The sequence below is a fragment of the Myiozetetes cayanensis genome, unplaced genomic scaffold, assembly GCF_022539395.1.
Source record: "Myiozetetes cayanensis isolate MyiCay16 unplaced genomic scaffold, myiCay2020 scf1, whole genome shotgun sequence".
Classification (NCBI taxonomy): Eukaryota; Metazoa; Chordata; class Aves; order Passeriformes; family Tyrannidae; genus Myiozetetes; species Myiozetetes cayanensis.
In genome coordinates this window covers 112,056,264-112,082,461 of record NW_026086604.1, presented here as the reverse complement: position 1 = coordinate 112,082,461, position 26,198 = coordinate 112,056,264, and the positions used below count along the sequence as shown (strand labels likewise).

Genomic DNA, 26,198 nt, shown 5'->3' with positions numbered 1-26,198 from the left:
TGGAATTTAGAGGAAGTTTAAAAAAGGCAGAAGGGAAGTTATGACTGGGTGAAATTTATCCAGAAACAGAAATGAAAAGCTTTCAGCAAACGGTGATAAATAACCAAAACACAGCTGAAATGGGCTCCTCAGACAAAGGGACAGGCAGTTGACACTGTTAGTTTCTAGTCATTATGTCTCATCAGTGGGTAGCTGCACATCAGTTGCCGGTGAGGTGGTTCACTGGCCCTGAACATTCCAACTCCAGTCACACACATAAGGCATGGATCAGGAGAGTGGGAAAAACTAGAAATTACACCACTTACCATTGAGGAATACACAGTACTTTTTTCTATGAATTTGCTTAGAGAATATATGATAACAATGTATGTGTAGCTGTGTGATGGGTGAAAATTGATCCAAAAAAGTAAAATTCAAAATTTTGAGTAAGCGTATGTGATATATTTGACTTAGAAGTCAATAAGTATTCATTTTTTTCAAACACATTTTCTTAACCTGGTATCAAGCACAATTAAGTTTCTCTATATTGGCAGCTTCCTCATAAAAGTATTGTATACATCTTTAAGGTTATGGTTTTATGCTTCTTTATGCTGCATAAAGAGGCCTGAATTAAAATTAAGTTGTAACCCTTCAACTACCAGATATATTTGTCATCCTTAGTTTTGAACAAGTATCAGATAAGAACTTAATTAACATGCACACTTAGAAACTAAATATTCTAGAATGAAATGAACTTTCCCCATTACCACTGAACGTTTTGTTCAGCTAAACTGAACATGACTGAAAAGAAGTTGTGCAGTAAAAATTATATCCCACCAAAGCACTGGTTACACATCACCAACCACCGAGGCTAACACTGATACCTCTGGGCACCTGCAGGACTGGGGACTCCACTCAGTGTAACCACTGGTGCTTAGGAACCACTCATGCTACCATCAGAATTTTCTTCTGACTGTCTTAGAAGAGATCTGCACAAGTCGAGGTTTTTAAGGTTCTGATTACCAGTTCTCACCATTCCCATCTTTTGGAAAGCTTGTTAAAATCTGCTAGATCTAACAACTAGACTGTCTAGTTGTTAGATCACTCATCAAGTGCAACTTATGAAGAGCAGAAATGACAAAGACTTTCTTTCACCATGGTGGATCTCAGATCCCTAAACCTGGTCCATGCCAAATGGGAGTAAATGAGTGTTATGCCAGTTGATTTCAGGCAATAGCCTTGGTGCCTGACCACCCCAGCAATTTAAGAAGCACAAAGCTGCACTTTAATATGCTGAGCATATTGCTGCCTTATCATCACTGAAGGTTTCTCTACAGTATCATTTCACTACTACTACAGTTGTTACTAAGTACAAAGAAAACCTAGATACCCTTGTCTAGGTAAAAGAAAATTAATCTCAACACTTTAGCCAATTTTATACAACATAAAGCAATAAATCGACAGGTATTTTTTCAAGAACACCAAAAGCCATTTTTGTCTTCCAAAACTTGCTACTGGTAGCTTCAAAGAGGTTTGTACATTTTTTACCTTATTTTAAGAATTACCTTACTACAATGTGTTAAAAATGAAGGAAGGAATAAATTACTTCCATTAATTTTAATCAATACCATGTATGCTCACATAAAACATCACTGATAATGATTAGTAGTGTTTTCAAAACTCAGGCATACGTAGAAATACTGCTATGAATGTATTTTGATTCCATCCAATTGCTCTGCCAGTTCCTCTCAAACAAAGGATTCTCTCACGTGTTTATTTGTAGTAACCCCGTTTTACTTTTTATCAAGCCCCTGACCGAGTATAACCTCAGCACGTATTTTATCATTTCCATTTTTTTACCGTTTGATCCAACTACTCACCTTTGTGGTAGCTATACTATTTACAAAGCTGATTTGCTGGAACCCCTTCTCGCTCAGAGTGAGGCACACGTCCCACCGTTCATTCACAACCTCATGAATAACTTTGAGCGCGACTCCAGTTTCATCCAGCTTGTCTTTGACGTAGAGATCTACGTAACTGCGGAACCCATTTACCTGCAGGTAACATATGTAACAATCACTGTTCTCCTCATTACCAAATACTCAGTATGCTCAAGGTGCTTTAAATTATTACTCTTACAGGTAATTTCTTCCCATTCAACATGACTTTGACTCCTTTGCACGAGCCAGCCAAATCATACGCTCGCCTTGTCATGAGGGCCACAATATCCTTATCAAGTTTTTCCATTTTAAATTTAGATAGGTCTGGCTGGAATGTAATGCATGTATAGTCATCACCATCGAAATGCTTAATCTTGGGCTCAGAGGTCTTCATCATGTTGTTCATCCAAGTCTTTGGAAACAAAACAGTTTAGATGTTAGTTTACAATACATGTCATCCTCCTCCTTTGTTCCCTTTTCCAACTATGCTAGGATTGTAACAGTTACACAGCAAAAAGCTCACAAACTTCTTTTACAAGTTTCCTCTGGTAAAACACTATACAAAATTAATTGTTTTACAAAGATAAGCACAAGCATAGGTGACAGAACATTTGCTGGTTTTGTAAACCTGCAGGTATTACTACACCGGTAGACACAATTCCAACGCAAATAGAGCCCCTCCCAGAACTTACTAAATTAGATACAAGTGAGCTGGCTTTAAAGTCCTTATTACCCATTCGTTTAACAGTTTCAATCTACTACACACTTCTATAGAGAGGCTTATTGGTCCCTGTGCAGAGGCTTGGTAGTCTCCGAGACAGCATCTTGGTGGCTGACCAGTTTGCCAAAGCATGCCTCTTGGAAAAACCAAGGAGCTCAGAGTTGACTCAGGAGTCTTGTGTTGTTCCCTGTCTAAGAACATGGGCACATTTATGTGATCAAGTAGAAAGTCTGTTCACAGCATGTATCAAAGTTCAGTTGTACTAAATTTTCAAAATTTTGAAAATACTGGAAAATGTAGCACTTTTAAGTCATAAAGCATGTCATTTTCCAAAAGTAAAATTAAATCAATATTAATCTGCCCTTTGGCAGTCAGCAGAAAATATTACATTTTTTAAGAGACAAGCATAACGGATTAAATGTATTATTTATGTAGTGACATGACAGCATGACTAGAAATTAATTCTTTGTCCAGAAAGAAAGAGAAGGATCCACCAACTGGGAAGGACTCCAAAGTCAAGGAACTTAGGTATCTAATACTCTACCAAAGTTATTTGAACTTCCAGAAAGGTGGCCATCTCAAAGTTGTATACAACAGATCTGATTACATTCAATCCTTGGTCTGCAGGCGAACAACAAGCAATGGGTTCAAATGGGGGGTTTGCACTTAAGTCCAGTTAGGGCTAATGAAATTCATGACATAAACACTGAAAAATCTGTTTCTTAACACTATACAAAATTACACAGATAATTGTTTCCATGTTTGCATAGCAAAACAGAAAGATTTTTTGGCAAATCATACAACAGCAATTATAAAATGTTTCAATTTAATATATTCCATGAATATACCTTAGTTTTAACAGAAATTTGCTTTTCATTTTTAGTAACCTAACCCTCTGAAAAAAGTATTACTTGACCCAAAAAGCCTAATACATAGAAATACCAGTTTTACTGACTGAGCTAACCTAGCCCGTAAATTCTACACATCCATTTGAATGAGAAATGATTAATCTCATTAAATATTCCTGAAATATATGTGCTAAACTAAATTTATAACTACAGCAAAAAAAAAAAAAAGAACATTTCTATACCTGCTTAAAGCTGTGTTTGTATTCCTTGCAAGCAGTTTCAACTGTAAACTTTGTACTAAATATGTTACAAAGTTTTGCACCATAGCCATTGCGCCCACCTGAAAAAACAACATATAGTAAACTAGGGTCAGTTTAAATTTAGGATAAAAAATCATGTCCTAACTTATTAAATTTATTTCTCCATTTCAAGAGCACAAATGTTTATGTGCTTACATGAATAGAATTAAAATCTAAAACTATGCTGTTTGTTACTCAATAATAAGCACTGACATTATAGATGTAATGTTGCCTGTAAATACTGGCAATAAAAAAGAAAAAGATAAGTCCTTTAAGTCTTTTTACTCTAATAAAAGAGCTACAGTAATGGTGACTACGTAATTACATGTTAAGAAATAGAACAGAAAGAGAAGAATTACAAAGGCAGAACATACTGAAGAAGTGCACAATGGCCTAACTGAATAAAACAAAGCACAGTAAATAGTCTTGCCTGTAACTTTTTTCTCATCATCATCGTAGTTGCTGGATGTTAGCAGCTGCCCAAAGATTAAAGCAGGTACATATACTTTTTCTACTTTGTGTTCCACAACTGGTATACCCTTTCCATTATTCCATATGCTGATAATGTTTGATTCCCTGTAAGATATTGAAGACATTAGGAAAATTAATCTTGAAAACAGACTTCTGCATACCTGTTTAAATAACTACCTAAAAATATAACAAAAGACCATATTCTTACCACATTTACTCACAGTTCTAATGATTTTAATTACACTCATTTGTGCTTATTAGATGTCTTGAAAGAGGGAGCTTAATTGCCCATACACGACAGTATTTTGTAACATAAAAATAACATCCAAAAATCTGTTTGAAGAGCTCTCACTATCAACATGATCTGCAACAGCATCCTGAAGTTTAGTGACAGAATGACACTCAAGTTAGAGATGTAGCTTCTTAGGTTTCACTGAAGTCCATCCAGACACAGCCAAGTTATCATTTGATTAAAACTGCTATTTCTGATTTATGATAAACATTGTAACTTATTTTATGTATTGGTGCCAAAATCCATCAACATCTGGCATCATGAATATTTCTAGCTCTTACACAGAACTTTCATTTTTGAGTATTAGAGAGTTCAAAATCATTACAGGTCAGGCAGATTTACACTACTATTTCCTTCCCACTCCAGGATGAAAGCAGAGAAATTACTTCTCAGCATATTTATCCTGAAGGTTAGGTCTGAAAACTAGGTGTCTGAAACATTTATTATTCAGTTAAATGTCACTGAAAAGGTACTACTAAAGGAATCCAATCTGCACCTATTAAACTGCAGTCCTTCTCATTAAAAATTATCTCTAAGTATTCAGTTTCAAAAAACAATGGTAATGATATGTTTGCAATATGAAATTTCAGTGTGATACAGCTGACTAATTGAAACACAACCTTATCCTAATGCTAAAGGGGTTAACACAGAAGTTCAAGAGGTGCAAAATTGTGTTACAAAACCTCAAAGCTGGTATTTATGATTTATAAGTAACCCGGCTGGCTATAGTTATGCACTGCCAAGCTTTCATCTCATCATGAATTTTATGATCCTCTGGTTTTAAGTTTCATTCAATCAAACATTAATGAATGGTTTAGGAAAGCAATTTATTATAAATTCAGAATGGTAGCACTTATTGTTAACCACTTTTAATTCACTTCTTCATCTTAAAATATGAAGCTAATGGAAATAATTCTAAAAATACTTTGTTTTAAAGAAATCCAATTTAATTGGTAAAATTGCTTGTACCAATCTAAACTACAACAGCACTGTCAGGGAAAGCAAATGAAAACACACTTTTACTTACGGATCAATGGATATTTTAATACAAGTCATATTCTTGTCCCTCTGCTTATTGTCAGCAGCATTTACTATGAAACAAAGTAGCACAAATTAACACTTCATAGGAGCAACAATTAACTTCTTGATCTGTAAAACTGTTTGTATACATATATACATATACCACAAATTACATTAGTGCAGGTATTTCTTAATCTGGTAGGTCTTTGTATATTCTGTATCTTAGCAGTGAAGTCTATAAATATGGCCAAGTATCTGCAAGAAGATATTTTTCAACCTTCTTATAATTACTGACTCTATTTCAAGCAGTTAGACTACCTCAGAAATAAATATGGAAGTGTATTTTGTGAACCTGTTCTCATAACTGTTCTTAGCATACTGAGCACTTCATTCTTCTCTTGCTGTTCTTGTTTGGCTTCTTATTATACCACATATCTGAAAAACCCTAGAAAATTATAGGCATCACCAGAGCAGTTTACGCTTTGTTTTGTCACTGAAACCCACCAAAAAAGTCACATCCGTTAAGAGTGTTTTAACTGCAGCAAAAGTTATATAGCCTGTGAGACTTACAGCTACAGTTTAGGATCATAATAAGGACAACTGAAAATTAACATTTGATCAGAATTTAATTAAACTGCACTCCCATGTAGATGAACTACAGAAAGCAGAAATGTGACTGTGTCCATTAACCATGAAAGCAAGTTACAGTCATTTTCAGTATTTGTCTCATCTCCCATGAAAGAGATGATGATAAAACCCCAAAACACCAAAGTACAATATCTCAATAGATGACAAGGATCTCAGTATAAGATCAGATATTTCAAGGTGTTTTTGCTAAAATCATTAAGGGCAGTTTCATTCAAGAGCATGCATAGCTACGATGTCCCATTTTCACGATGTTATTACACTGACCCCTAGGTCTCAAACCACACTCTGTGGAGCACTTACCAGTGCTATATAAAGAAGCAATAAGCCATTCGGTACTACAATAATTACAGGATAATGATCTTCCTTTTCAATGAGACAATATGGAAGTGGTCCACAAAACATGAGAAGCCCAAAAATTACATCTATGAGGTAGCACTCAAAACAGAAGTAATTAAAGATTTTCCTTCCCATATATACCAAATTAAGTAGTCAGTTAAAAAAAAAAAAACATTCTTTTCCATTGGCAGAGATATAAGCTTTATTGCCTCAAAGGCTGCAATGCTGTAAAGCACAGATGTAGAGATGTGGAAGTTGTGAACCTAATAAAGGTCATGACAAAACTTCCATTGACCACAGTAAACCACAATTTAGTTTATGAGGTAATCCTGCCAATCCTTACAACAAAATAATAAAAAATAAAAAAAATTCCTGTCAATTAGCCCAAAATATCAGTTTAGCAGACAGCACAATATTCAGATGTTGCACATCTCTGCTAATCTTTGATGTGTTCCTGTCACCAAGAGAACACCATAAACTAGTAAGTCACAGTAACTCAGTGACTTCTGACGTAATTTTCTAAAAATCATTTGTTTGTGCTCAGTCACCATGCTTTTTAATGACAATATGATATTTATTCATTTTAAAACTGCCTGAAGTCTAGAAATGACCCATGAAAGACCAGTATCACTATCATTCTGTACACAAGGATGAAATTGCAATGATTCATGAAACGATGATTTAAGTGAACACTCAGACAACTTAGAAGTTCATTCTTTAGGAGGAATAATCTTCTTCCAAATGTTACTTAAAACTGTAGCCCTAATAGATTACACAGATCAAAAATCTTGTAACAATATTGATCATAAAGAATTATCTAGTTTGGACATTCAGTAACAAATATTTACACTTTCTTACAAGTTCAACTGAAAACTCTTCCCTGTTTAAACTGTTCTGTAGAATGCACTACAGTTTAGTGGGGCTCCAATTCTGTGATTTAAACTTAGATACAAATTAATGTACTTATAGAACTTGGAAAAGCATGTACTCCTTAATGCTAATGCAATATTATTGTTAAAAATACTTACCAAGAATTTCATCAAAGATCTTGTACAAGCCTGGAACAAAGGTAACTTCTCTGCAATTCATTCCTACATCTTCATCATAAACCCACATTAACTACATGTAAACAAAAATGAAATAAAAATATTTACTGTCTTGGTAAAGCAGTCTATGTTTCCCTATTTCCTTAAGGAACTTCACTCTTACAGTCTGATTGGTGCTGTCATACAAGACAAAAGCAGGAGCAGAAGTTTAGCAAAAATTACAACTGTACCTGCAAAAAATTCCATAATGAAAATCCATTATTTTCTGCTCGGCAGGGAACTCCCAATAGTGTAGACAGTGAGGTTCAAAGCAGTTTGCAACTTCACAAAAACAGCTGAAGAAAGTGCCAGCAGGAGGCTTAAATTCTCTGTTCTCTATCTAAACAAACAGACCAAAGCACTTCTGGACCTAGAACAAATGCTACTTACAAATATGCACGTATATTTGTATATACACACGTGTGTGTGCACGGAGGCACATTTGTAGGCACAGACATATGCACACGTAACTGTGTGTTTACACACATAGATATGTGTGTTTGTGTTTTGACTGGACCTCAATATTTTCTGAGTATTTCTTTTCAGATGAACCAAGCACTACTTTAAAAAGCCTTCTCTCGTCCCTTTCTTACACCTGCATGCACAGACATGACCACACTTTTTAACATTATAATTCAGAATCCAATTTAATTCAGCTCTGCCTATTTATTAACCAGAGTAGTAATTTCCTCATTAAAACAGCAAAAACTATTAGATTTTAAATTTAGTCACACTTACCTGAGTTAAGGGTTCAACTGACCCAATGTAGGTATCTGGACGGAGGAGGATGTGCTCAAGCTGTGTCTTTTTCTGATAAACTCTCTCAACAGACATCTTCTTAGAAGTGTCATTTTTATTAATGCTTTCTGAGTCTTCTTTTTTTGAAGCATTCATCTGATTATCAAATAACGTCTAAAAAAAAAACCCCAAACCAACAATCAACCTCATTCATTCAATCCGTCACTTTCAAGATACAAATAAAATCTGACAGAGATTTAAATTACAATCAAAACCTGTCACATAATTTAAATGCTCAGTTTTCAGATGCATTAAGATCAAGCTATCCTTCCAGAGAAAAAAATGTAACAGATTATATGACAGATTCTTAACAAATTGTAACATATTCAAACTTCAGCTTGAATTGATTTACTAAGTACAATAAACCAAAATAAGGAAACAACAGCATATTACAAAAGACACTCACCTCCTCAGGCTAAGTATTTATAACGCCCATTTTGTGCTTAAGCATTTGAATCCAAACCACCGATTACTGTTCTGAATGATAACAGCAAAACTGCTCTTTTACATTATAGTGTGGCCGATTCATTCAGTGGGAATTAAGAAATACTGTAATGATTCTCAATTGCTATAATTTACATTCTCTATTGAAGTGATTAAACCTGGTACAATCCCAGTTTAGAATGCTTCATGATAAAAGGGGAGAGTCTATGTAGAAGACAAGAGCATGTAGGGAAGTGACAAGCGGGAACAGCTTCAAAGTGAAAGAGAGGAGGTTTAGATTAGATTTTAGGAAGAAATTCTTGACTGTGAAGGTGGTGAGACACTGAATAGGTTGCCCACATAAGTTGTGGATGCCCCATCCCTGGAATTATTCAAGGTCAGGTTGGATGAAGCTCTGAGCAACATGGTCTAATGCAAGGTATCCCTGCCCATGGCAGCAGGGATTGGAACTAGATGATCTTTAAGGTCCCTTCCAAACCGAACCATTCTGCAGTTCTATGAAATAAGTCAAGGACTGTAAAAAAAAGAGAATCATATAGGCTAACATAGCAATTTAAACGGAATTCAAGACTCATATGTCTGGATTTTATAAAAAATGTCTTGAAGAACAAGCAGTGTTACAGTAAACTAATCCACTTTGGTGGGGGGAGGGATTTGGTGCACTTCCAGCAATTTTTTTTTCTCATAAATACCTCCTTGCCATTGAATGAAAACCACGTGAAAGTTAAAATATCTGAGAACAACCAAATATAGAATAACCCTATTCTGAGACAGAAAAGGTATATATACACAAAGAGACTAGGTATGACATTTTACAGTATACATTCCACCTGTAAATTGGAATTATCTTAAAAATACCAATAAACATAACTTGAACTCACATGATTTAGTGTCCTGGTTAGTAGACCTAATAAATTCTGGCCTTAGTTGCCCAGTATCTGAAATAGTCTCCTTCTCTTAAAGGGGGTTTACCAACTTTGAAACAGTTTACATGACTAGTAAAAACCATCAACAGACAAATAACGAGGACAAAACCCACTTGCCTCTCAGGTAAATCTTTTTCCTCTCATTTAACTGTTCCCAGTACTCATCTACATAAAGTAAATACAGGCTAAACTCTAACCCTGGATTAACCAGTCATCATGCAAATTTTGCAGCCAAGGGAAAGTTTCATCACTTTTCTCTCAGTCCAGCCCTTGTTGCAGCCTCGGATAGCACTGAAACCAAAGGGTAAGAAACCACATAAACTCATAGGAAAAAGAAGCCCAGGATACTGAACTCACATAAACAACCTCAGCAGAATCAAAAAGGCCAAACACCAACCTATAGCATACAATTATCCACGTATTAATCCAAGTTCTCTTTTCCAGCTTCTAGTATTCAAGCTTTGATGCCTCTACACCTCCGTCTGCCCGGGCCACCAGGCACAGGAATAAAGCATTTAATTCTATTCAGAATAGGGGAAATTACCTTTTTCTTCAACATTTAGAAATCACATTTTTCTAGTTTATTTATGGAAATGCTAGGAAACACATACTTCCAAATCCTTAGAGACAAGCAGGTTATGTGCACCAGTGATGACAACAGCCAATTATTTGGCCACAAGTAGACCTGAACATGCCAAATGAGAATCACGTTCTCTACTACCTAGTCCTATATCTGACAGCACCCAGAGCAAGCGGGAGAAAGAATCCAGGGAACCTCACAATCCTGCACCAGGATTACACACAGCAGAGTTGGAACCACAACACAAACTCTCATGACTATTCTTCTGGAGTCCATCACATCTCCTGCCAAACAGGGAGGTTGCAAAATCACATGTGTGATTAGAGAGCTTTGGCATCCAAGTTACTTTAGCCTCCACTGTCATTTGGTCTTAAACTACGACAACCCTGTAACCACCACCCTAGAAAGATTAGCCATGGATCAGCTAAGCAGGCAGAAATGAAACAGGAGTTTGCAAACAGACACATTAAACCGATATATGGAAGAGGAGGAATGAGAATTGTTACTAAAGAAGCACTGCCAATAGTTGCAACATAAATTTTATTTCACTGAAGTAGTTCTCTGAATAATGTCCAGGCTTCCAATGAGTTTAACTGTATGTGTATATAAATATTTTTTACTTTATGATAATTTTGGACATCATACCTCATAGGAGTCACCCTTAGCTCACTGGTTCCACAGCTCTGTTAGCAGTTTCACTATGCTCACTTGTTCTAAAGGGCCCAGTAGACAGCAGGAAAATAAAATAGTACTTCTGAGATGCAGTAAGATTGAAAAAATGGAACAGAGGAGATGCAATTCATATAGAAAACAAAAGAATTACAGGTTTAAAGACCACCAGAATCTTGTTCAAACTGAACTGTTTTATTTGCTCCCAGTTCTTAGGCTTCAAGTTTTTACAACAGGTGAAGTACGTGATGGGCAGTGATCACATACCAGTTCTTCTGCTGTCATGTATAGCAGTACTGTATTCTTAGGACTGTTCTGAAACAGCTCTCCAAAATGCTTCTACCAGTACAGCAACTGAGGGCTAGGGTCTAACCACCAACACAACTCAGCAAACACATTAACATAAAGTAAGAACTCAAATTTTAGCCTAAAAGATTTAGGCTACAATTTGCCTACCTCCAACAGCAAAAGTGTTGTGGGACAAGTAGAGTAAGAATCAGAAGATTATAAAAAGTCAATTTTATTATGACTGAACAAGTATCTCTAGATTGTAAAAAACTACTACAGAACAAAATTATTGGGAAGGGATTCCGACAAGCTATTGCCATTAATACAGCACTAGGAAATGCATTTCTGTTTTCCAGTGAAAGCCTTACTCAAAACTTGGGAGTTCATACTTCCCAATTCATCAGTAATAAATACAGAGTACCAAAACTGTGTCTGCTCTTGAGATGCTTCCACATTGTTGTAATGTTGATAGACAACAGAGGTCACACCAAGACAAACTTTGCTGCCTAAAAAAAGCTAGTCCTGCAGAAGTGTCACCTCCTGGGGAACAGTGAGATTGCTGTAACCCAGCAGTAGTAAAGATCTTGTTGCTGTACTCCCTGTGACAGCTATGTCTATTACCATTTATAACACACTAATTGGAAGATGATAATGTATGATTTAAGAGGGGAGAAAAATACATAAAGGATCAGCATAACATTTTCATGGTCAATGGATATTTAAAAAAAAAAAAAAAAAGGAAAAAGGAGTCTCAAAAAATTTTAATTCTATAGTTTTTAGGAAGACAACACAAGCACTTTTCCATCATGCCCTACTTAAGTTTATTTGACTGTCATAGAGATTTTATTTGTACAATACTCCAAGTACAGTATATATTCTGTATGCAAAAAACACTCATGTTATAAACATTCAGAACATACTCAACACTCTGAAATACAAGCATAAAATCAAAAGCCAGAAAGTATTCAACTACACAAATGAATGTTATTATGCAAGCATGCAAGGATCAGAAGTCCACAGAACTGCAGTTTCCCAGACCAAGCATTTTGAGCTATGCTGTACTCAGAAGACCAATTCTGAATCCCCGTGTCTCCACCTTGAATGGAGGTTTTTAGGGTTCAAGCAACATTTAGAACTTACTCCAAAAAAGCTAAAATCTTTATTAGCAAATGTGGGATATAGATCTATGGATATAAACATCCTCCACAGTCTTCCTACTATGTTTTCCTTGATAACTTGAAAAAAACAAACAAACAAAAAAACCTCCCCAATCAAACAAAAACCCACCAAAATTTAAAAGTGTTTTCAAATTCAGAGTTTTTACTACTCAAAGTACAAGTAAATTTAGCATGAAAATCCTCCCTCACCCCCTTTTTTATTTTCTTTTTTTTTTTTTTTAAACTGGGCAAGCACTTAACCATAATGTTGTTCTGTATATTTTGGAATTGTCTCAAGAATTCTTTTGTATTCTGTCCTGTATGAAAGATCTTCATATTGTTAAAACTCCAATAACACTTCTCAAAACAGCACCAGATGTTGTTTCATGAGAAAACCCCTAAAGAGAATTAACCAAGTGTCACAAAGGGCTTAAGTCTTCTGCCTCACAGAACTGCTTTTTGCTTGTTTGTTTGCAGGTTATCCGATTTTCAGGGTCTGCTTTGCAATTTTAATGTTGCTGAATTCTATTTTTTTTTTAAGCACAGTGTATGACTTTCCCCAACGTTCTTGTGACACTGAAGACTTTACAGATTCTTCATAATCTTGTGGACTTTCTAACCCTCCAGGATGATGACAAACATTTGCATGTGCAAGTCAGCAAGATGACCATCCTTAAGTAGTTTGGAAAGCTAAAACCTATTCCACTGTGCATCCTTCTTAGAAGACATGAAGTTAATACTTCACATTTTGACCTCAGATGGTGCCAGTTTCCCACAGATGCATTTAAACAAAGTACAGTGGTAACTGCATGGAGAAACACACTGATCCTCAGCTGACAGGAACTGCTACATCTAGACTATCGTGCACGCTCTCACAACCATGTTTTATCATGGTAACTGCTTTCTCCCGTATGATTGCAATGACTGCAGAGCTTCTCTTTTGCAGTTGTGTTTGCCATACATTAATCTGACACTGTGTGAAAGCTGTAGTCATTCTTTCCTTTGATGATCTCAAGAGTCAGAACCCAAACAGTCTCTAATAGACGACAGTTTGGTAACACAATTTTACCATCTATCTTCAACCTGTAAGCTTACATATTTTACATTTTGGTATCTTCTTTCTTCACATTTTGCCTTTTTTTTTTTCTTCTTAGTCTCACCCATTGACATTTCTGCATACAAAAGAGCATGTGTGGCATCCATATTAAGTCAGAGATTTTTATTGCCTTCTTTTAATGAAAACTGGGTCATGTCATCTTTCTTTGCATTTTGAAATCATGTTGAGCCACCATGCTGAGTTTGGTTATTTATGCTGAAAACAGTTGTACTTAATAGAGCTAAATCTTAATACACATTTGACCTGGAGAGTTTGGCAGCACCAGAGAAAAGCTATTCCTATCTAAATAAACAACAAAATGTAAAGCTACAAGGAAGAAGGCAGGTTTCATCATCAGTTTCTATCCTGCCATAACTGGAATATACATCTTTGGTTTGACTCCTTACTCTAAGTGAAAGCTTTACTTTTATTTAAGTAGCTGAATTCCACACCATCACAAGAAGTTGAAAACCCTGAAAAATGTTCATGTCTCTCCCCACTTACAGAGACTTAATTTTGAATTGGCCACTGTCATCTTCCCCTCCAAACTCCATACAACAACAAAAAAACGACAAAACAAGAAAACAATTTTTCTTTAGTCTGCCCGTTTTTTCTTACCCATATTAAGTGGCAAAAAAGGACTCATTTTCTAGATTGGCAGACAAGCATTAACCTTTGTCTTTTCTGCCTTAATATCAAAACTACTCCATATAATGAATATTCCTGATACATACTCCTGAAGAGGCAAATGCAGCCCTGGGACATAACAATTTAGAAAAGCACATGGCACTACATTTGTGTGTCCTACATTTCCTTAAATAAAGTTTAAGATAAGCATAATTAGTGGGACAAGACAGTAAATTCTGAGTGTAATTACGCTGTAGAACCTTGGGAGGTTAATTAAGTCATGAAATCCAGGGATTACAGTTCAAAACAAAACTACCTCTTCTGGGGAAGATATGCTAAAATAAGAAGTGTATAGGTGCAATATGCTAATTACTGGGTAATTCTATAGATAACATGCACTTGACTGCAGTGTGGTGTTACATATTGGATCGTAATTGCCTCTTCTTGCCTTAGAAAAATAGACAATTAATAAATTTTTACCTAAACATTTTGCAATTTTCCCAAAGAAAACTCTGGCTGAGAATACCTCCCACCATGAAAACAAAACTGGAGGGAGTTTCAAAATAAACCACTCTCCTGCTGTGTTTAACAAATGGTTGGTCCCTCCTGCCAAGACGAAAACACACAAAAGTAACAGTTCCCTCTTAGCACAGCAAATTTCCATGGACTGTTGCATACCATTGGTGGCATGAACTAAATCTCTCTATCACATCCTTCCCAAAGCTGATTATGGAAACGAGCTTCTGGTACATTCACCCAAAAATAGTCTTACTCCAGTGAGACTAACATGTTTGTTTGTTTGAAATTCCTCACGTTTTGTTTTGGTTGGTTGTGGGTTTTTTTTTAATTTCCTGATTCTGACACTTTGCCCTTGACTCTGACAATATCACATTATATACACTTTTGTGATAATGATTTGGTTATGGAATGGCTTCTGAACGGTCAGAATTCCCCATTATAGAAAAACGCAACAGTTAATTGCTGCCAAAAGGGAAAAATTCCTTCTTTCTTCCCTCCTCCCCTGCTTCTCTGTTCCTTATAGTGGAATCAAATCCACCCCCCCTGTAACAAGCCAGTTTGGGGAGGAAACACAGCTGTCCCTCCAGTTTTCATCAACTACAAACAATCAGTTGTCCACTGGATGATTTTTCTGAACAAGTTTGCTAGAGAATCAGACAAGGAGTGGTGCAAGGAAAAGAGTAAAAACACAGCTAAGGAGGATATGGTTAAAAAAACCCACCACGCTTTTCAACAGATATCATTCAGATTGCCTAGCTGTACCATGAAATGACATTCTTTGAATTAAATAGCTTCATCTTCCTAACAAATAGGTACATGAAATAAATGCAGCATCATTCGTATTTTAGGATTATTAACACACAGTATTACTGCACACCAAATTTAAATAAAAATTTAGGGATTTGCTTTCTCCACCAGTCTTTGAAGAATACCACTTTTGTACAAATATGAAAGCTCACTGTAATTGCTTCTGACCAGAAGATTATGTATATTGTTTTAGGTATGAATTCACTTACACCTGTATTACATTAGTACAGGAACAGCTCTGCTTTATTTGGCACAGGTCTGCATACAACCAGCAGCACATTCAGATCCCCATCTTAGTATACACTATGTTCTTTAAAAGGAAGTGTCTAACATCTGCCCTTACATGATGACAAATTAACTGAATTTTACTGCTAATTTTTTTACGGGTTTGAAATTTTTTAGTTGTCTATCTACTGAAAAGTTCTATTCCAATACTAAATTTTGATACTGTTTACACAGTACCAAAAACAACATCTATGAATAATTTGCTAACAAATTAATCTTTTTAGAATCTTTTCCAGCTAAAAAATCAGAGACAAGTAAGGAAAAAAAATACACCCACAGAAAAGGAATTTACTGATGTTAAACTTCAAGGTAACTTACAACAGTTTTCTTACAGATTCTTAGAACAGTGGTCCTTAGAACGACTGAATGAAGCCATTTGGTCCACTGTTCCATCAGCCAACTCATACACAAACTCTCTGCTAGCCAAGAAATTAAAAAGTTAGAGGTACTGACATCTGAACTTCAGGTTATTAGTATCTGGCAGCACCTCTTTATAACTCAGTGTTTCCTACATTCTTGACCTTTTTTTAATGCTTTTCTGCATCACCAGTTTGGGCACTGTGAAAGTACCCCAGACTCCCAGCACACTTAGGTTTCTCCATTGCAATGATTACTTGACACAACCTGACAGATTCTTTTTAGGTACACGAGAATTTGTACCGAGGTATTTTGACTCTGCTGACCTTTTTTCAGATTAGCAAACAAACTTTAGAAAATAACTGTAGAGAAAACTTCAGGCATGAATAAGACAACGCTCATGACTAAGACAGTCATGCTGCAAGAGAACACACAGAGAGAACAAATCCAGCAGGGTGGCTTTTCACTCATGTTGACTGGCACAGTAACACGAGTCAAGCTGCAGCACACTGGCAGCAGTGACTGAAACCACACATGAAGATTTTATTCATAGCACCCCAAACTCAGACTTTTCTAGTCAGCTCGAGGACTACTAGTCACATTGCATTAGTAATAGAGGAGAGCACGTATCACCTAGAGGTTAGTTATCCAAAAGCAAAGGGAAGCTATCCTCTGCTGTACAAGAGAAGCAAATTCTTGAACTCCCGTGAACGTAATAGCCATCAGCATATTAGGATTGGTGTACCTTTAGGTTATTTCCCTGTCAACCTTGCACTGAAATACTAAAACACCTTGACTGCAATCCTTGAGCTTTTCATACTTCTAATGTATGGGGTGTCCTGAAAATGAACACCACATGATCAGTAGTAACCATTAGAAGTCTGCTCCCTAAAATCTTCAACAGAAAAGCAATAGCAACATACTTACTTAACACAAGGTGCCAAGTAAATGAAAATACACTTTCTTCCTTTCTTTTTGTTTGTTTGTTGGTGTTTGTGTGGTTTTTGTTTTGTTTGGGTTTGTTTCTTGTTTTTTGTTCCTGTCGCAAACATCAAACAAGCTTTAAACATTTATACAACGGTTTGCTCAACAATTTGCTCTGCTTTTTTATTATTAGAAGCATCTATGGTAACACAGCCATAATTTCTGGTAATCTGTTTTCAAAATCTATTCTTTTCTACCATATTAAAATAAATATGAATCCAGTGCTCTTTAAAAAAAAAAAAAAAAAAAAAAAACCAGAAAAAGTAGCTTGAGTTTAATTGCTCAGCTCCTTCTACACAACATGTACTGCTCCTCTAGAGACTTTACAAATCTTGAAATGTTTTACAGGTCTCAGGAATATAATGCATATTGTAGTCTCAATCCTGTAGTAAACTCCATGAGAAACAGAGCATTGGTGTTCCAGACATTTACAGCAATTCAGGAGGAAAACAGAGGCATCAATGAGTCAATAAAGCCTAAATACTGTTCCAAAACTCCCCCCCCACCTTCCTCAGCGACTCATCCTCCCACAACATTCCTACAAAAGTAATTAGGAAAAGCCTTTCAGGATTGTTCACTAAAAGTGCTGACAATCTTGGAGATCATCAAAACTCTAGCCTTTAACTTGCAACTTAAGAACTGCGCCTTGGCAGGCAGAAGAATCCACCTCTCCATAAGAGACACTATATAAAAGATGCATAAAATAACTTCAAATCTTTTTGAAATTATTTTTAAATTGTTCTGCATTTTCATCATCTTTCTGTTACCTGTCACAAATGTTTATCACTCAACTGGCAAAGAAGAAAGTCTACATGGCATATTCTGAAAGAGTTAACTAATATCAGGAAGGATAGGTTAATACGATGCAACTTCAGGTTTGTTTCGTCAAGTAGCTGGAACACCTCCCTTCCTTTCCACCAGCAGACCAATAAGGAACTTCCCCACTCAGCCAACTTCTCACATGCTTTTACAGTCTCTTATTTATGCTTTTAAGTAAAAAAAACCTCCTGGGGCTACTTAATAACAAAATAGAACAACTGCCTCACTTCTTGCAACTGCTCTCCTCCAAGCAACTTGCCTCCATTTTACTCCAAGATTGTGACAAAACCTCAATGTTTTCAGGACAATACTTGTAATATAACAATCGTGGAAAACAATAAGTTGGGGTCACTAAACAGTGTATGACACAACCCACTATCTCAGCCACCATAAAGCTCTGTGCTGATGCCTGGAGGAACAGCCTGAATGACTGCATGCAGCACAGCTCTCTCTAGATCAGCAGGACTAAGACCGTGCTATTTTTCCCCAGACACTTTGCCATTCTTGTATCTTTATACTATGGTACACAACTACCAAGGGAATAAACGCAAGACTGAAGTGTTCATACACTACTACCCTAAAAAGTCCAAATAACCCAGAGCTGCCAGAGTTGCCACAGCTGGAAAAATCTCGAGTGAAGCTCACACTTACCCATTTCTCATAAGTAAAGATGCTCTGTTTAGGGGATGACCCCAGAATCCTAACTGTTCTTATGGAAATATTACATACCAATTTATCTGGTTGTCAGAGTGCTCTTTGAAAATTTTTTTTCTCTACTTTATCTCGGCTTCTTTTGATTTACAAGAAAAAAACTTCTAAATGTTATCTTATAGGTCCTGTGATTTTGTCATGACAAGAAAATATTGTTCCTTGCTCTCTCCTCAAAGATCCCTTCACCAATCGAGAAAGCTGGAGTGACCCTGAGATTAGCTCAGTTGGTTGGAGCACGGCGCTAATAATGCCAAGGTCATGGGTTCAATCCCCTGTATGGGCCACTCACAAACTGGACTCAATGATCAGTGTGGATCCCTTCCAGTGCAGAATATTCTGTGACAGAGGTACTTTCAACACTGAGATTAGCTCAGCTGGTTGGAGTCTGGTGCTAATAATGACAAGGTTGTGGGTTCAGTTCCTGGAGGGGCTGTGCAACTCAAGAGTTGGATTTGAAGATCCTTCAGGGTCCCTTCCAACTCAGAATATTCTGTGTTTTTGGCACCTCACTAGGATAGATATTTGTCTGGTTTTTCATACATCTGCTCCTCTTGCAACTTTTCAATATCTTAATGAAGGAACAGAAAGCCCAAGTCTAACCAGGCTCACTCATTCGCTAAAAAAAAAGAGCGAAAGAAATCAGTACCTCTTCAAGACATGCTGCTTCCATGAAAGGAGGACAGCTTAATATCTCAATTGCAACTCTACTTTACCAATCAGGAAAAAAAAATATAGTAGATTAAGCAGTTTAATCCTCTTTTATATATCTTTTTTCTTTCTCCTTTAAGGTAACTTTTTAAATTATGTCCAAAAGAAAATACAGATCTGATGTTTAGATCTGAGGCTTTTAAACATGTTCTAACTCAAGCAGTCTTTGCACTAACTTTGCTAACACCTTTTTTTCTTACCTGTTGAAAAAAACCGCTGAAGTTTCTTAGATGTGGGGAGTGTAACAAACACACAGATTTATCATTTTAACGATGTAAAAACTAGTAGTAGTACTTTACTTTCAGTGGCAAACTGTATTTCTATGTAAATTGGAATTTCATTGAAATTCAGACAGGATATTAGAATAGCTTTATTAAATGAAACTAGATGAGCTGATATCACAGAGTAAGTTAACAACACACATTTCAAAACACAACTTAAAAGAACTTAGTTTATAAAAACATTTTCAAACACACTGAAGTTTTAAAACTAGGAGATCTGATCCTCACCAATCAGGGAGGGGACGAATGTTTCCCTTCTTTTCACACCAAACTTTTGAGTACTCATTACTGAAACACCTTAAGAAAATGGCAACAAAACACTTTTGAATAATAATTACTACTACTAAGAGCTGGTCTATCACTTGGCTTCTGAGGAACACTTTTCTCCTATGCTTGCAACACAAACAAATATTTGGTATGATTTGATCTTGACACCTCTTTCGGTTGCTGGAACTTACAATATACTTCAATTTTTAGTATTTATTTTCAAAGTTATGTAATAACATTTTATATGCCTTGGCTTAGTATTCATTTAAATCTGGAATGTTAGCACTAAAATACATTGTTCAAAAATACCTGGGTTCCAACAGAAGTACTTGAGAGCATACCATTAGGTCTCCAAGTATTCAATTTTCAAACACAGTTATACACATGTAGAACTACATATTTTTTTGCTCAATCTGCTTTTGAATACTTTCAAAGCACCTATGTAGTGCAAAATAATATTTTCACTGTGGGTGACTTGCAAAAAATTTACTATTTTAAATGAGGAAAATTAAGTTTTCTGCAATGGCTTTCATTTCTAAGTTGTCTCTATATAATCTATAATATACATAAAACCCACTCCCAGGGATGCAATCACTCACATCCATCAGCTATGAATCACATGTACTGCTTGTCATTTATTGAAACATAAACATGCATTTGAAGACTGCATTTGCACATAGACACACAAGACAGTTTAGATGCAAGGTAAACATCTACTTCTGGAAAAATAAAGTCTATGAAAATTAAATACTAAATTTAAATGCTAATTTTTTCAACCCTAAACTGTCTGTCTTAGACTACTTATATGGTCTTTTATTTAGAAAGGTTACTTTTCCTGTCAAAATAAAGTCATTCCTTACTTACTCATTAATACAGCACGGGCATCTTAAAAACTAAATGTACACACACAAATCTAGAACTGCAGAACATTAACAGAGGACACGTGCTTGAATGCACACCTTCTTCATCAAACACCTAAAGTAATCCCCACATACTTCTAAAAATCAATTCCTCCCCAACTCCTAAGATACACATTCCTTCCCAGACTTGATTACAATTTATTCCCCGCTTCTGTGCATTCATCATTCTTTCACCCACACCAGGGCAAGGTTCACTCCCAGCTCAGAACACAGAGGGTAGAGATGCACATTACTGAGCTGTGAGACCAGCCCCGATCCTGTCCCAGCACCAAGCCTCCACCTGATATCACCTCTATCACTTCTTTTATTCTGCATTATTCATCGCTCTATCACAGAGAAGATTGGACAATAAAGGAATTAACTGAACGGTGTGTGGAGGATAGAGGATAAGAAGCAACCGCTTTTTCTTGTCAGGCAAACTATAACATCTGAGGAATCCCTCCTCAGAACTATTGTGTCTGACTCACCCAACTGAGCTACAAGCATTTCCCTCTAGGATAGGATCCTAGTGCTAGGATACTCAGGAGAGTCATGACATCTCTTTGCTACACTGCTTCCTTAAGGGCACCAGAATCAGAAATTCAACACAGGCAAGAGGGAACGCTGCTTCCCCTCGGCTGCTGATATAACTACATAGCTCAAAGCCTACAAAATGCATTAAGCTTAACAAAAGTAAATATTAATATATTGGGGTAACCATTTCAGGTCTGACTGTTCTTCCTTTGTATAACAGTAAAAAAAAAAAAAAAAAAAAGAGGAGGAAGGTGGAAGGATACACAGGACAAAAAAACAACCATCAGTTCTCTGGTCAACATAATAGCAAAGACACGACAGATACTCACAAAAAGCAAGAGAAGAGCACTGAAACAAGACTTGGCAACAACACAACACTTCAAGACTTCCCTGCCTCCACCCCAGACACCCCAGTGTAGCAGCGGAAAGATAAGAGAGAAAATAACAGTATACACAACAACTGTTACATGTATGACAACTGTGCCCTAGGCCCAGCTTCAGCCCGCCTAGAAACAGGCGGCCTGATCCAGATAAGGAAATGGAAAGAACAGAAAGTCAATTGAGCTTTACAGTGGGTCTGGAGAGGCAACTAAAGAGGTCTATAGGACGTAGGGGCAGGAACTTCAACCACCTACTTCTGCTCTGAAATTAAAAAAGTGGTAATAAACACTAATAAAAATAATAAAAATAATAACTATTTACACTTAGTTCACCTCTAGGAGAGTATGTTTATTTCTAAAAAACGGAAGATTTTATTAGGATTTGGCCATATTACATCATATTTGCCAACTGTTTGTACTTCAGACAAGCAGAACCCTGACAGCTTATAGAAACAGACTTGTGGTAGGGTAGTAATACACTGCAACTCTTGGGCACGCCATCATATCCCCACACTCCTCTGAGCACTACACTGGCAGAAGGAGGGAAACTCCTGTGTTGTTCCTGTCCAAAAGCCCCTGCTCCCAAACCAGAGCAATGGCTGAAGCCCAGAACACATCAGTGGCGGGTAGGTCCTTGGGGCAGGAGAAATCCAGTTCAGATTTCAGATGCAAGAAACTTACCCGTAGAGTTAGAAAACACCTAGTGCAGAAGCCATAACAAGTGAATTATGGCATATCACTAGGAGTTATCAGACATTATTCATGTCAGACTGAAAGCCATCCCTTTATTACAGTTAAGAGTATTTGATTTCAAATGAAACTAAAAAAGACAGACAAGTTCCCTCTAACAGAAGGACTGGGGTGGACTTTATTTGTTGGTGGTATTCTTTTGTTTAATTTTGAGTCCATCATCTTATTGATTATATACATTCTTTATGTTTTAAAAAAATGACAATAGCAAAAGTTATTTTTAAAGTACACTAAGGTGGTAATATCTGAATTTAAATTATTTGAAAGGTTGTATCTTTTCACTTACCAGTATACAACTACAGTATTTACTCAAATCAAGTATGAACCAGTATAAACCAAATATATAATTCCCATCTACTAATAATGTACATTATTTCCATTCCGCTCTATCTGAGAAGCACACAGATCTGATATTAATTGTATTTTTTAAAAAGGAAAGTCACATTAACACCCAGTAAATATTCACTTCAAGCTAACATTTCCTAGACCTGAAACCTATCCCTTCATAAAGGGTAGGAAAATGGAAGTGGTGTTCAAAGTCTTCAGGAGTCTCAGCTTCCATTTATCAGGCTTGCGTAGCTCTTAGGGTCAAGGAGAAAGTCTTGACCACATTGACAGAAGTAAGTGATGACGTGTTGCTTGTTTGAAACACTCTTCTGTAGCTCTGAGCGCATTATCACTGTATCACAATGGACACACTTCACTTTGCTACTTGGAATTACTTCACCTTCAACATAAAAGGTATATTTATTAAAAAAAATAGTAACTATTACTGTACCATTACAACAGTTCATTTTCTGTAGTCCCTAAGCACACACAGAGGTTAAAGAATTACTTCTTTTGTTTAAAGTAAGTTTGTCTAGCATTAGAAAATGCCATGAAAATTCTTCTAGTTACAAAACCATGCTTCTGTAACTAACTCTTAAGTTGACACTTTTGTGAGTGATACTTGGACATCATCCACCAGAAGTAATTTATATTACTCTGTTGGTCAAAACTCCACCTTCTACCAACTACTAGAGTGCAGAGCTGCAAGCTGATTCCAAAAAAATCATCAACCAGAACAAGAAAAAAGAAGCCATTTAAAAAATAACAAGTACATTCTATAAATCAGAGGTTATCTTGGTTTATTTTCAGTTCTATAATGCTAACCTATTTTCCAAATAAACATTTTCAATTGTTATACCCTCACCCGTAACTGTGCCTGTTTACCAGGCAACTTGTTACATTTCTTTAAGTTCTGCTGTATTTAGCTGAAAACACAGATAACTTGATGCTTGTTTCCATAAACATTTAATTCCTCTTGCTTTCAAAAGTAAAAGCAGGTATCACCTGACACTTCTATCATGTCTCATTATGACATTCAATCTAAGGCAAATTCTCCATCACAGAAAGCATCTTTCCTTTTTCACAGCTGCATGTAGTTGTTTCCTAACTATTTGAAGCACGAACAAGTGTGCTGTTTGAATCTAAACTTACACATACAACTCTTTACTGAAATACGAGCACCAGTTTATGTACACAGGATTTGCTACTTTGAAACATAAATTAATATCCCATCAAGTTTTAACTATTTCCTCATCTTTAGAGCCAGACTTCTGTTATCGTTCAATTGTTTAACTCGTGGTCTTATTAAGAAACCACTAACAATGCAAAATACATTACTCAGACAGTGAAGCATCCTGGTAGTTTCAACATATTCATAAGAAGTCTAAAGAAACCGAGGTAGTTTCAAAACAACTCACAACCAAACAGCAAGTGGCTGCACATCCAGCAGATATATGGCAAGCAGGTTAAAACCAGACGGCTGAAACTCTTCTGTCCCTACCTCTGCACCTCTCTCCCTCAAGGACAGCATATGATCACCTACACATGAACCACCACCTAAACTAACGTTTGTTGTTTTGTTTTTTTTTCAGCCTGGAACACTGGCCACAGACCCCATCCATTGCAGTACTACAACAATATTGTTCTTTTGTATGCCAGTGTTCTGCAGCTGACATGGAACAGGTCTGGGTTTTGGAGCTGGCTCAGAAGTCCTACATTCACCATTTAAAATGCATGTGAGAGTGAGAAAGAAACAATCTCCTACTATTTGCTGAAAAAATAAATGAACAGAGTTTTAACTAAAATCTGATTATTTCCCTACAACTACTCTAGTTGACAAAAAACACTTAAACTTTTACTGTTTTCAGAGAATGAAAAGTTTGATTGTTTCCACTTGTAGGAAACTGTTGACTCACCATAATTTCAACCCCATTCCATTTAAGAACACGTTTCATTAAAATGCCTAGTCAGTAATTTTCACACTTCATTCTACAGTTTTCTATATGAGCTGTAAAACTTTCAATTACTTGGTCCAACCTAGATGGTAAAAACCTTAATTCTGAAGAGCTACCCAAAGACCACAGTTGATCAAGATCACAGAGTATTGGAGGAAGGAAAGGAGAATCATTTTAGCTTCTCTACTTAGGGCTGTTCCCACATCTAAACTGTCTAATTTCAAGTGGCACACCTAGAAACTTGCTCATAATTTTTATATACCTTTCCATGCTGCCAGCTTCTTAAAATGAAAAAGAGAATTACCAACATAAAATGCAATAATTAGAGCCATGGAAATAGTCCACCATCAGAATACATAAGATTTGTTCACCTCATTACATTCTTTTCCAACAGCTCCAAGACGTAGAGAGACAAGAACAAGTTTGCTGTTACTCTCTCAAACAAAACTTCTTAAAAGCTCCTACCTCTGTAAGGCACATGTATGTGCTTAAAGATGCAGTTATCTCACCATCTACAAATCAAGATTCATTGTCTTCTGCTTAAACATTGAAGAATTCATCCTCAAAGCTGAGCAAGAGAAAGGTAGGTAAGTTACTGATTAGCTGAACCAGACCCCTTCAGGTCACCTTTGCTCCTCCTTCCTCTCAGGTCTCGGCAGAACCTTGAGAGCATCCACTGTTACTACAGATGAGAGGAGCATTTCTCTGCACTGAGGGCCAGGGCTTGTGCTCTCAAAGGACTTCAAGCCGGCTCAAAATGATTCAGTAGTTCTAGAGTCAGTTATCACCAGCACCCTCTCTAAACTTTTTACCTCCGACCAATGCATGAAAAGCAATGAAGTACCCCCTCTTGGGCCTATTACAAATTTACAACTTTTAGAAGATCATGAAGTTCAATTCCAAGACACAAGAGCAAGCACACAGCTCCCGCTCCCTAAATGTCTCTGAAACTTGGGAACTTCAGATATTTTCTTTTCAGACAGTTGCAAAAGAAGATGGGATCAACACAGAGCCCCTCTGGTAGCCCGCGAAGGCTTTGCTATAGGAACAAGAGGCAGTAAGTGAGACTTCGGCGGCACGACAGACAGCCCCCATCTTGCTCTACAGGACAGCGACCTCAAGACAGTTCTGTTGACCCACCCGCTGCCCCTAAGGCAGGAAGCTCCTTCCCACCTCTTTGCTTACAGACTGACCTTTTCCCTTACGGCCCCTACCACTCCGAGGACCCCCCAAGGCTGCAAGCCCCTCTTGTAACACCAATTCCAAGCCCAGGCTCTCTTCTCCTACCCCGGACCCCTCCACCGAGCAGCTCTACAGCGCTTCCTTTTCCACGATAGCCATCGGCTTCTTCCCTCCTTTCAAAGCCAACCCGCGCTCTTTCCACGTACGCA

General features: G+C 36.8%; 1 protein-coding gene across 5 annotated transcripts in view; it reads right to left on the bottom strand.

Annotated features, from left to right (window-relative positions):
- Window positions 1-26,198, bottom strand: part of TOP2B (DNA topoisomerase II beta) — a 72,869-nt gene that overhangs the window by 39,059 nt on the left and 7,612 nt on the right. For all 5 annotated transcript variants that reach the window (XM_050329849.1, XM_050329857.1, XM_050329868.1 and 2 more), the window contains exons 2-8: window positions 8,378-8,551; window positions 7,583-7,673; window positions 5,578-5,641; window positions 4,218-4,363; window positions 3,731-3,828; window positions 2,119-2,331; window positions 1,860-2,033 (exon numbers count right to left, since the gene is read on the bottom strand). In XM_050329849.1, the coding sequence (XP_050185806.1) occupies window positions 1,860-2,033; window positions 2,119-2,331; window positions 3,731-3,828; window positions 4,218-4,363; window positions 5,578-5,641; window positions 7,583-7,673; window positions 8,378-8,551 (960 nt within the window). The remainder of the gene's footprint in view (window positions 1-1,859; window positions 2,034-2,118; window positions 2,332-3,730; window positions 3,829-4,217; window positions 4,364-5,577; window positions 5,642-7,582; window positions 7,674-8,377; window positions 8,552-26,198) is intronic.